Raw genomic sequence first — 13,568 nt, 5'->3', positions numbered from 1 at the left:
GGCACTTGTTGTGATGAGCACTCGGTGTTATATGTAAGTGATGAATCACTCAATTCTACTGAAATCAGTATTATACTATATTTTAACTAGAATTTAAATGAAAACTTGAAAGGAGTATCAAGGCCTTGAGTTTTCTTTGTAGGAAGATTTTAACTACAAATGCAGATTTTTTAGCAGGTTATGTATTTCTTCTATTTCTTCTTGAGTGAGAGTTGGTATTTTCTATCTTTAAAGAAATTTGGCCATTTCATCTAAATTGTCAAACTTATTGGGAAAAAGTTACTCATGACATTTTAATTACCCTTTTTATATCTGGCGAATCTGTAGTGATGTCATCTCATCATTCTTTATTTTGTTAATTTCTGATTCTGTTGTGGTCAGAGAACATATTTCGTATGACTTGAATCTTTTTAAATTTTAAACTTGTTTTATGGCCTAAAATACATCATCTATCTTAGTAAATGTTCTGTGTACTTGAGAAAATTATATATTTTGATGCTATTGGAGTGTTCTAAAAATGTCAATTTATAGACTTACTTAAGGCTATCAATTCAACATGTATCATTTTTATTGTTTTTATATATAATCTTTAATTCTGGCATTCTTTTTGAAGATCTTTAGAGAAAGCTTTCTGGCATTAAAACCCAAGCTCTTAATGAGACCAACAAATGTGTAAGACAGTCTCTGTGACAACTTTGGGCTTATGGCTTTGATTTTCAGTTCCCTTTTCACTTTTAGACTCTTGAGTGTTGCCCTTGCTTTCTTAGGAACTCAGCTGTGTATTGTAAGGAATGTTTATGAAATTTTCCCCCAGGATTTCTAGGGAGATTTTTTTTTCTCTCCAGATTATCTGGCCCACTGTACTCTCATGTAGGGTTGACAGTTGCTATAGCGTTAACACTTTTCACATGATTTTAATACGATTTAACACTGTTTTTTATTTTAGTTCATGTTTTTGAAGAATCTCAATACGATTTTAAATCTTGTTATAAGGAATATTGGTGACTAAAGGAAGCAGAATAGATGGGTCAAGTATAGTCCCATAAATCCTTTTAGGGTTGTAAGCCCTTCTGATACCTCTCTCAAATAACAAGGGTTCCTCGGTCTTATTTGTTCTGTCAAACAAGTGTTAGTGTATAGTATTCTCTTCTTCACATAGTGCCTTCTTCCCTGGTGGGATTCTTTCTGCCTAGAACCTAGACTTTTTAAAAAAAAAAATTTATTTTTTTTTTAATGTTTTATTTCTGAGGGAGAGAGACAGCATGAGCAGGGGAGGGTCAGAGAGAGAGGAAGACACAGAATCTGAAACAGGCTCCAGGCTCTGAGCTAGCTGACAGCACAGAGACTGACGCGGGGCTCGAACCCACAAACCAGGAGATCATGACCTGAGCTGAAGTCGGATGCCCAGCTGACTGAGCCACCCAGGCGCCCCCTAGGCTTTCTTTTTAAAGGAGACCATTTCCTTGCAGCCAGCAGAAAATGAAAGAGTATCTCTGAAATCTAATGCCTGGTTACTTGACAGTTACCAGTAGTAATAAGCTTCTGTTTCTCCCTCAGCTGTTTCTCTTGAAAATGGCCAAAATCATGGGTTGCCATTCAGTTGTACAAGTCTGTACAAGATGAATTGAAAGCAGTCAAAATGTTATGAAACCGAGAAGTTAAATCAACCTTAAAAGAGTTTGGTGGGCTGTGACAAAATATGGACAGTCTTAATCACCTGAGCCACCGACAGGACCAACTCTGTTCTATTATCAACTTGATGTAGTCTTTTTTTCTTTTCCTTTGCAAATGTTCTTTATAAGGTTGTGAGGTAAATACATATTGGTCACCTAATATTTGTTATGGTATTGTAAATTCTTTATAAATTTGTAATATCTACCTAATATTTTATTTAAGGAGTAGATTTACTTAACTGTTTTCCCATGTTGATTGTGCATTTAATTGCAAGTTCTTCCTCTTTCTTCTGTTGGTTCTGTTATAGGGCTGCAGTGAATACCTTAATGCATTAAACAGTTTTTCTTTCTTAAATGTATTTAGGATACATCTCCAGATAGAATTACTGGGTAAAAGTGCCTTCACATTTTTAAGACATGGCATAAAGCATGGTAAAAAGTTATATTCTCCCAACAATCTACCAGTGTCTTAAGCAGACCACTTTGAGTATGTGTTGCGTCTAACCAGGGGACAAAGGGACAGAGCTGTGATGCTTTCTTTATGGTTTCTCTTCAGGACATGGTGCCTGTCATAGTTGATTACTGCCTGCTGCTACAGCGAAAGTAAGTATACTTACATGTCAGATTCAATTATTTTGAACCCAGATTGCCTCTTGCTTATATTGTAATTTACTGTTAGGAATTCTGTGAGTTGGGATTTTTTTTAGTTAACTTTACAGAAATTTGATTCTTTAACAGTTTTCAGTACATTTACCAGTAAAACTAACATTTCCAAAATAGGTGTGGTGGGTGTATCATCTGTGTGTTTGTGTGGCCGGATAGCGGAGGCACACATGGCTAACAACAGGGCAGTGCTACTAAAAGATCTTTACAGTGTATGATTCATGTCCTTTATATATATCCTCTATCATGAACTAGTACTGAAACACAGTATTACATACCACCCAAAACAGGCCAAAACTCAGTGTGCCTCTGGAGTGTTGGTTGAGCCTTTTGTTGAAAAGAAATAAGTATAGTTAAACTATCTAATTTTCATAATAGTGAGGTAGGTATTAACATCATCTTCATTTTACATAGGCAGTTGCAGAGGCAGAAAGCCATTAAATAATTTGCCAAAGTGAACTCCCTTCTTTTGAGGAGTGAAGATAGGACTCCAGTACAGGCAGTTTGGCTTCTGAGTTCATGCTTTTAACCACAGGTTTGTTTCTGAGTGGTAGAGGACAACTGTGAGGACCCAGTGCAGCTTCTTCTAAACCCCTGTACAACCTGAGCTGACGTGTGGATTGATGTTCAAGTAGCCTGTGTCATGCTTTAGAAAGTATCGGTGAATGTTATCAAGAGGGCAGTTATTTGCTAGGTCAGACCTTTAAGTCATGAAGAGCTATAGCTTCTGTTCACGTAAGTTCATTCCAGTTTTTTAGCTGTACAGTGTTACATGTATGTAATTATCCAGTGACATACATTGTGTTCATGATTGGGATATTGTTGAAACGTTGCTTTATGTTACACGTTTTCTCCTCTGTGAGGGCCTATGGGAAAAGTTTCCCTCAGGTCTAAGTGCCAGAAATACTTGTACATCTCCTGAATAGTATATCACAGCTCTTAGCTTTTTAGAAAACTGTGATTACTTATACAATTTGCTGTCCATTAGCTAAAAGTGTAAAAAAGTGTGGGGCTGTTATATTAGGCATTGGGTCAAATGTTCCCTTTTGTGTTCTAGATGGTGTGCTTTTATGCTTGCTTACTTCTCACCATACCGGCTTTGTTTTTCACCAGAAAGATCCTGTGTATGGGGTCAAATAGGCCAGTTGATCAGCTTTGATTCTTTGTGTCTAGGTCATCTTTCAGTCTCCTTCCATTCCAAACATGCTATGATTAAAGGTAGATTAGGTATAAAAGTTGTGTGTATACTTTAAATAGGTCAGTGTCATCAGTCTCAAGTGGTAGGGTTTTTATAGTTTTTTCCTTGAGTTGCCATAGACAATCAGGCTAAAAGGGCACAGTTCCCTAGGATAAATTGAAGCAGTAATTGTAAGATGTGCGTAGCTTCGTGCCAGTATGAATGTTTCTTCCTAAACTGCACCCTCCCTCTATGCCATCTTTGTTGGATTTGGTTCCATTTCTGTATAAGCTCTTCTCTTTATATTCCCAGATTTCCACAGTATCTGTGACCTTAAGATTGCTTTAAGGAATGCTTAGATTATGCATAACACAAACACAATTTTACAAAACATAATGTAGCACTTCCGCTTCTAGAGTTCTCACTCAGACATTCAGTCTGGCCCCCAGAAGCTTTTCATATTAATGTCCTTTGATAGAGCACATTGTTTTCATAGTTAGTCCTTTTTCACATACTATTTCTTATGTGTGTCAAATCATAGACACAGCACATACTCTGAATTGATTTTAACTGAGTACTATGACCAATACCCTAAGATCAATGTTACTTGAGTATCGTAATTCATAGAAACCAATTCCTACCCAGCAGTAATATTAATTGAACTGGTGTATATGTATGTTCCCATTCATACTTAAGAATTCTTTTATAGTGTAAAATCCTTTTACGGTGGCGGCAACTACACTTTTTCTCTATGGGACATACCGACCAAAATGTTACAGACATCTTTTTTGGTTAAAATTTGGCTTTATCATCTTTTTGTAATTTTTTAAAATCAGGAGTGACAGGAAATTCTGTTTCTGAAGACTTGTACTTTTATTTTCATAATTTGATGTCTTTTTTATTAAACAATTCTGTTTCTTTTAAGTTTATTTATTTTGAGAGAGAGCAAGCAGGTAACGGCAGAGAGAGAGAGGGAGGGGAGAGAGAATCCTAAGAATTCTTTTATAGTGTAAAATCCTTTTGAGGTGGCGACTCCACATTGTCAGCACAGAGCTCTATGCAGGGCTTGAACTCATGAACTCTGAGAGATTATGACTGAGCTGAAATCAAGAGACCAATGCTTAACTGACTGAGCGACCCAGGCACCCCGTAATTTGATTTCTTTCACAATTTCCTTTCAGTTTGGCAGTGTATATTTTCTTTTTAGTATTAGACAATAGATACATCTCAAGGCTTTTTGTAGGATTTGTAATTTTGCTTATACAGCAGGAGCCATAATTTATTTTGAAAATAGGTCCAGAGTTTACTTGAACTATAATCATTTAATAATAGGTGCTGTGGCCCTCCTACACTGTTGGTGGGAATGTAAACTGGTGCAGCCCCTCTGGAAAACAGTGTGGAGGTTCCTCAGGAAACTAACATTAGAACTCCCCTAGGACCCAGCAATAGCACTGCTAGGAATTTACCCAAGGGATACAGAAATGCTGAGGCATAGGAGCACATGGACCCCAATGTTCATAGCAGCACTCTCCACAATAGCTAAAACATGGAAAGAGCCTAAGTGTCCATCAACAGACGAATGGATCAAGAAGATGTGGTGAGGAGGCAAGATGGCGGAGGAGTAAGGAGCTCCGTACTTGCGCTCCCGCCCATACATCACACGGAAAAATCTGAAGCCATTGGAAACCTTACAAAACCTGAGAGACTGGGAGAAAAAGGACGCAGAATCCACTGAGAAAGCTTTCTAATGTGAGTGCGAACGGGGGAAGATAAAATCGGGCCGGGATCTGAGACTCCAGCGTCGGAGGCGATCCCCCTCTACCCTCTACGGGGAGTGAGAGGGGAAAAAGAGAGAGTCCGAAACAGAAAAACCTCCGCTCGGAGAGGAAAAACCTCCGCTCGGGACATAGAAAGACTGTACTTGCCAAATTGCCAAATACCTGCACACCAGGTCCCCTCGCGCCAGCTGGCCCCGGGGGCGCTGAGCACACAGACTGCTCCTTTGTGCTGGCTCCTGGTGGGCTGGACTTCAGAGTGGTGGCGCGCCTGCCGCCACTGTCCTCCCGGGCGGCTTGGGCCCCAGAAAGAGCCGCGCGCGCGGACACTGGGCATCCGCGACCCTGACTGGCTGGGGCTCTAGAGGGAAGGCAAAGAGCTAAAAACTGTGAAATTTGCCTGTGAGTTCGTGTTTCGGGTGACGAGCCATAGAGGGACCTGGTTTTCCTCATTCCAGCGGGCTCGGTGCACCCTGCAGGCAAGCCCCCGCCCAAGCTCGCCAGCCGGACCCAGAGAAGGAAGCAGCGATTCTGACGCCACCCCCAGAGCTCAGCAGGGGGCCTGGAATTGCCCCGAGTGGATTGCCTGGGAAGCTGTGTCTAAGGCAATTTCAGCGGGGCGCGCGGACTGGGATTTGGAGACTGGGACTGGCCTGAGTTGAAGAGTGCAACCAACTTTGGCTGTGCCCCCGGTACGGGGAGTTGACACACCCAAAAAAGCAAGGTGCAGCGCTTGGTTCAAGAAGGGACTGGAGCACCGTCACTCTCCTCCCCACAACCGCCAAAGCAGAACTCCCGCCTGAGGCATTGGATCACACCACGCCCATCCCTGCTAGAGAGCTGCCCTACTCCCTTTTTTTTCTTTCTTCTTCTTTCTCTTTTCTCTCTTTTTTCCCCAGAACACTGACCTGATTAACTCTGGTCGCCAGCTTGCTTAAACAATCACAACGAGTCCATTCTGTAGATGTAAATTCTACACCTACCGACATTTTCATCTTTTTCTCTCAGGAGTGATTAGACTATATAGTTTCTCTGGATAATACCAGCATCCTTCTCTCGCCTATCCAACCATACTCTACCCTTTACCTCTTTCAAAAAAGCTTCTTACCCTTCTGCCTGTTTATTCTATTTCCAGTTTTGCCTCATCCCTGGCCTGTCTTCTCTCTCTTTCTCTATGCTCTTCAACCAGCACTGCATACACACAGCTATTTAACTGTAGCTGGGAAATCCAGTTATATGCTTTAAACTGTTCTTTGTCTATCGGTTTTCTTCTTTTTTCCATTTCTTTTCTCCTTTTCGAGCCTTTTATGTATTTTATACTCCCTGTTATTCGCCCTCCCTCCTCCATCTTTTCTCTTAACTTTTTCGTTTTCCCTTTCGCTTTGCATGTTAGTTGAATTAGCCTGTGCGTTTGTGTGCCCCTGCTCCCTGTGTATTTGTCTGTCAGTTTTCTTTTCCAGAGCTACGTCAAGAAACAAGCCAGAGTACACAAGGTAGAGAGTCCCAAATATCACTACGAATAGGAAAATAAAATAACCAAGGTCCCAACAAGAGAGACCAGGGGATACCATTCAAAAAACACTCTCTGAAAGGGTAGGCCCTGGAAAGTCAAAGAGCCTTCTTGGATATAGCAGTGCTCATAGAAACAGAGAGAATAATAGGTCTTTAAAACCAACAAGAGCCGGAAAGCTAACTAAAATGACGAAACGAAAGACCTCTCCTCCAAAGAAACTCCAAGAAGAAATGACAGCTAATGAACTGCTCAAAACAGATATCAGCAGCATCACTGAACAAGATTTTAGAATAATAATGGTAAAATTAATAGCTGGGCTTGAAAAAAACATAGGGGACATCAAAGAAACTATGGCTACAGACAGAATGGAAAATAAAAATAGGCATGAAGAATTAAAAAATGCGATAAATGAGATCCATAATAAATTAGAGGCCTCCAATGCACGGATTGAAGAGGCAGAAAGGAGAATAAGTGATTTAGAAGACACCATTATAGAAAAACAAGAAGCTGACAAAAAAAGAGACAAACTGATCCAGGAACAGGAAAGAAGAATTCGAGAGCTCAGCGATACGGTCAAACGCAACAATATCCGTATCATAGGAATCCCAGAAGAGGAAGAGAGAGGGAAAGGTGCTGAAGGAGTCCTGGAACAAATTATAGCAGAGAACTTCCCCGACCTGGGGAAGGAAGTAAATGTGGAAGTACAAGAGGCTCAGAGGACTCCCCTCAGACGTAACCTGAATCGATCTTCTGCACGACATATCATAGTGAAAATGGCCAAATACAAGGACAAAGAGAGAATTTTGAAAGCAGCTAGGGAGAAAAGGGCCCTAACATACAAAGGGAAACCTATCAGAGTGGTGACAGACCTATCTACTGAAACTTGGCAGGCTAGAAAGGAATGGCAGGAAATCTTCAATGTGATGAACAGTAAAAATATGCAGCCAAGAATCCTCTATCCAGCAAGCCTGTCATTCAAAATAGAAGGAGAGATAAAAACCTTTCCAAATAAACAGAAATTGAAAGAATTTGTCACCACGAAGCCAGCCCTACAAGAAATCCTGAGGGGGATGCTCTGAAGGAAAGGTTGCAAGGAACAAAGATACCAGAGACACCACCACAAACATGAACCCTACAAAAGATACAAAGACTCTAAACCCACATATTTCAATAATAACACTGAATGTAAATGGGCTGAATGCTCCAATCAAAAGACATAGGGTAGCAGAATGGATTAAAAAACAAAATCCATCAATATGCTGTCTACAAGAAACTCATTTTAGACGGGAAGATACCTTCAGATTAAAAGTAAGGGGATGGAGAAATATATATCATGCTACAGGAAATCAAAAGAAAGCCGGAGTAGCGATACTTATATCAGACAAACTGGACTTTAAATTAAAGACAATCACAAGAGATGAAGAAGGGCACTACATAATAATTACAGGGTCCATCCATCAGGAAGAACTAACAATCATAAATGTCTACGCACCGAATATGGGAGCACCTAAATATCTAAAACAATTAATCACAAACAGAAACAAGCTTATAGATAAGAATGTGCTAATAGCAGGGGACTTTAATACTCCGCTTACAGCAATGGATAGGTCAACCAGACAGAAAATCACTAAAGAAATAATGGACTTGAAAGACACATTGGACCAGATGGATCTGACGGATATATTTAGAACTTTACATCCTGAGGCCAGGGAATTTACTTTCTTCTCAAGTGCGCATGGCACATTCTCCAAGATAGATCACATACTGGGACATAAAGCAGCCCTCAATAAATATAAAAGAATAGAGATCATACCATGCACACTGTCAGATCACAATGCTTTGAAACTTGAAATCAATTACAGGAAGAAGTCTGGAAAACCGCCAAAAACATGGAGGTTAAAGAACACCCTTCTAAAGAATGAATGGGCCAATCAGGCAATTAGAGAGGAAATTAAAAAATATATGGAAACAAATGAAAATGAAAACACAACAATTCAAAATCTATGGGATGCGGCCAAGGCAGTCCTAAGAGGAAAGTACATTGCTCTCCAGGCCTATTTCAAGAGATTAGAAAAAGCACAAGTCCAAAATCTAACAGCTCACCTAAAGGAGCTAGAGGCAGAGCAACAAGAACGCCCTAAACCCAGTAGAAGAAGAGAAATAGTAAAAATTAGAGCAGAAATAAACAACATAGAGACCAAAGAAACAATTGAACAGATCAATGAAACCAAGAGTTGGTTTTTTGAAAAAGTAAACAAAATTGACAAACCTCTAGCCAGGCTTATCAAAAAGAAAAGAGAGAGCACCCAAATAGACAAAATTATGAATGAAAATGGACTTATTACAACCAACCCCTCAGAAATACAAGCAATTATCAGGGAATACTATGAAAAATTATATGCCAACAAATTGGACAACTTAGAAGAAATGGACAAATTCCTAAACACACACTCACTACCAAAATTCACACGGGAAGAAATAGAAAACCTGAACAGACCCATAACGAGTGAAGAAATCGAATCAGTGATCAAAAATCTCCCAACAAATAAGAGCCCTGGACCTGATGGTTTCCCTGGGGAATTCTACCAGACATTTAAAACAGAATTAATCCCAATTCTTCTCAAGCTATTCCAAAAAATAGAAGTCGAAGGAAAACTCCCGGACTCATTTTATGAAGCCAGCATCACTCTGATTCCCAAGCCAGACAGAGATCCAACAAAAAAAGAGAACTATAGGCCAATATCCTTGATGAATACGGATGCAAAAATTCTCAACAAGATCCTTGCAAATCGAATCCAGCAGCATATCAAAAGAATCATCCACCAAGATCAAGTGGGATTCATTCCTGGGTTACAGGGCTGGTTCAACATTCGCAAATCAATCAATGTGATCCATCATATCAATAAAAGAAAAGATAAAAACCATATGATCCTGTCAATAGATGCAGAAAAAGCATTTGACAAAATACAGCATCCCTTCTTAATAAAGACTCTCGAGAAAGTTGGGATAGAAGGAACCTACTTAAACATCATCAAAGCCATCTATGAGAAGCCTTCAGCTAACATCATCCTCAACGGGGAAAAACTGAGAGCTTTCCCCCTGAGATCAGGAACACGACAGGGATGTCCACTCTCACCACTGTTGTTTAACATAGTGCTGGAAGTCCTAGCATCAGCCATCAGACAACAAAAGGAAATCAAAGGCATCAGAATTGGCAAAGAGGAAGTCAAACTTTCACTCTTCGCAGATGACATGATACTCTACATAGAAAACCCGACAGACTCCACCAGAAGCCTACTAGAACTGATCCAAGAATTCAGCCAAGTTGCAGGGTACAAAATCAACGTACAGAAATCGGTTGCATTTTTATACACCAATAATGAAGCAACAGAAAGAGAAATCAAGAAACTGATCCCATTCACAATTGCACAAAAAACCATAAAATACCTCGGAATAAACCTAACCAAGGATACAAGAGATCTGTATGATGAAAACTATAGAAAACTTATGAAGGAAATTGAAGAAGACACAAAGAAATGGAAAAACATTCCATGCTCATGGATAGGAAGAATAAATATAGTTAAGATGTCATTACTACCTAAAGCACTCTACACATTCAATGCAATTCCAATCAAAATTGCACCAGCATACTTCTCAAAACTAGAACAAACTATCCAAAAATTTGTATGGAACCACAAAAGACCCCGAATAGCCAAAGTAATACTGAAAAATAAAACCAAAACGGGAGGTATCACCATCCCAGACTTCAGCCTCTACTACAAAGCTGTCATCCTCAAGACAGTATGGTATTGGCACAAAAACAGACACATAGACCAATGGAACAGAATTGAGAACTCAGAAGTGGACCCAAAAGTATACAGCCAACTGATCTTTGACAAAGCAGGAAAGAATATCCAATGGAAAAAAGACAGCCTTTTTAACAGATGGTGTTGGGAGAACTGGACAGCAACATGCAGAAGAATGAAACTAGATCATTTTCTCACACCATGCACAAAAATCAACTCAAAATGGATAAAGGACCTGAACGTGAGACAGGAAACTATCAACACCCTAGAGGAGAAAGCAGGAAACAACCTCCTTGACCTCCACCGCAGCAACTTCTTACTTGACACATCCCCAAAAGCAAGGGAATCAAGAGCAAAAATAAACTGTTGGGACCTCATCAAGATTAAAAGCTTCTGCACAGCCAAGGAAACAACCCAGAAAATTAATAGGCAACCAACGGAATGGGAAAAGATAGTTGCAAATGACATATCAGATAAAGGGTTAATATCCAGAATCTATAAGGAACTCACCAAACTACACGCCCGAAAAACAAACAACCCAGTGAAGAAATGGGCAGAAGACATGAACAGACACTTCTCCAAAGAGGACATCCAGATGGCCAACAGACACATGAAACGATGCTCAGCATCCCTCCTCATCAGGGAAATACAAATCAAAACCACACTGAGATACCACCTCACGCCAGTCAGAGTGGCTAAAATGAGCAAATCAGAGAACTCTAGATGCTGGCGAGGATGTGGAGAAACGGGCACCCTCCTACACTGTTGGTGGGAATGTAAACTGGTACAGCCCCTCTGGAAAACAGTGTGGAGGTTCCTCAGGAAACTAACAATAGAACTCCCCTATGACCCAGCAATAGCACTGCTAGGAATTTACCCAAGGGATACAGAAATGCTGAGGCATAGGAGCACATGTACCCCAATGTTCATAGCAGCACTCTCCACAATAGCTAAAACATGGAAAGAGCCTAAGTGTCCATCAACAGATGAATGGATCAAGAAGATGTGGTTTATCTATACCATGGAATACTACATGGCAATGAGAAACAATGAAATCTGGCCATGTGTAGCAACATGGATGGACCTTGAGGGTGTTATGATGAGCGAAATAAGTCAGGCAGAGAAGGACAAATACCATATGTTTGCACGTATAGGAGGATTAGGAGGAACTTAATGGAGGACCATGGGGGAGAGGGAGGGGGGATGGGCATGGAGGAGGACACTTGTGGGTATGAGCACTGGGTGTTGTGTGGAAACTAATTTGACAATAAACTATTTGTAAAAAAGTAAATAAAATTATTAAGTTTTAGGTGCAAAAAAAAAAGATGTGGTTCATCTATACGATGGAATACTACATGGCAATGAGAAAGAATGAAATCTGGCCATGTGTATCAACATGGATAGACCTTGAGGGTGTTATGATGAGCGAAATAAGTCAGGCAGAGAAGGACAAATACCATACGTTTGCACGTATAGGAGGATTAGGAGGAACTTAATGGAGGACCATGGGGGAGAAGAAGGGGGTAAATAGTTGGGGGATAGTGAGAGAGGTAAACCAAGAGAGAATCTTGAATGTTGAGAACAAACTGAGGAATGATGGGTGTTGGGGTAAGGGGGTGTGATGGACATGGAGGAGGGCACTTGTTGGGATGAGCACTGGGTGTCATTGGAAACCAACTTGACAATGAACTATTTATAAAAAAAAAAATAAGTGCTATGGGAGGGCACCTCTGTGGCTCAGTTGGTTAAGTGTCTGAGTCTTTTTTTTAAATTTTTTAATGTTATATTTATTTCTGAGAGAGAGACAGACAGCATGAACAGGGGAGGGTCAGAGAGAGAGGGAGATACAGAATCTGCAACAGGCTCCAGGCTCTGAGCTAGCTGTCAGCACAGAGCCCGTTGCGGGGCTCAAACCCACGCATTGTGAGATGATGACCTGAGCCAAAGTCAGACGCTTAACCGACTGAGCCACCCAGGCACCCCAGGTGTCAGAGTCTTGATATCAGCTTAGGTCATGATCTCATCAACTGTGAGCTTGAGCCCCACATCGGGCTTTGTGCTGTCAGCTTTGGATTCCCTCTCTCACTCTCTTTCTCTGTCCCTCCTCACCTCATGTGCTCTCTTTCTCTTACTCGCTTACGCTCTGTCCCTCAGAATCTCAAAATAAATAAACATTAAAAATAATAAAAATAGATTCTATGTTATTTTATGTGAATTATATCTCAGTAAAGGCATTATAAGACAAAACCAAACAGGTGCTGCATGTAGATGATCTTGACCACTCTGAGCTTATATCACTGTATATCCAAAAAGAAGTCATTATTCAGATGACTTGAATTATATAAATCTGAGCCAAAAATATGTCTGTTAACTCTAAAGTGAATCTGATGTGGTCTTTTGATAGCCAGGGGGTTTGTTTAGTCTTGTTCAACATCAGTATTACTGTTTGAGAAGAGAAAGATCTTAATTATTAAAGATGGTTGAGGAACTAGATGTTTTAGATACTATTTTCCTGACAACTGCACGTTAAAATTTTAAGCATCAAAGCTAGGGGAACAACCTTTTTTATTTTATTACAGCTATATTGAACTATAATCCATACCATAAGATTCACCCTTTTTAAAGTGTACGGTTCTGTCGGTTGTAGTACATTCACCGAGTTGTGCAACCGTCACCACAATTAACCCATGCCGTTTTAAAGGAAATCTTTACAAACTGTGATCCTTGTGTCAGAACATAGAACATTTTGAACATAATTTCTTAAAGCTCATTTGAACTGTGCCATTACTTTTACAATTAAAGAGAGCAGCCCAAATCAACTTTGGATTTAAGTCCTACTTTAATGTGGTGGGGATATGTTTATTTGGCTCTGGTTATATATGTAGTAAAGACTGGCAAGTGTTAAGGATTGATGATGCTCTCGCTCCATTTCTGATAGTCTGAGTTTGTACTTAAAATCAA

At 40.1% G+C, this 13,568-nt stretch overlaps 1 protein-coding gene across 5 annotated transcripts in view; it reads left to right on the top strand.

Annotated features, from left to right (window-relative positions):
• VPS8 (VPS8 subunit of CORVET complex) overlaps window positions 1-13,568 on the top strand; it is a 270,123-nt gene that overhangs the window by 76,561 nt on the left and 179,994 nt on the right. For all 5 annotated transcript variants that reach the window (XM_039241686.1, XM_039241684.1, XM_039241688.1 and 2 more), the window contains one exon: window positions 2,230-2,276. In XM_039241686.1, the coding sequence (XP_039097617.1) occupies window positions 2,230-2,276 (47 nt within the window). The remainder of the gene's footprint in view (window positions 1-2,229; window positions 2,277-13,568) is intronic.

Source organism: Hyaena hyaena, unplaced genomic scaffold (assembly GCF_003009895.1).
Source record: "Hyaena hyaena isolate Hyena2069 unplaced genomic scaffold, ASM300989v1 scaffold_199, whole genome shotgun sequence".
Classification (NCBI taxonomy): Eukaryota; Metazoa; Chordata; class Mammalia; order Carnivora; family Hyaenidae; genus Hyaena; species Hyaena hyaena.
Note: the sequence above shows the minus strand (reverse complement) of the source record. Positions and strands in the feature narration are given on the sequence as shown.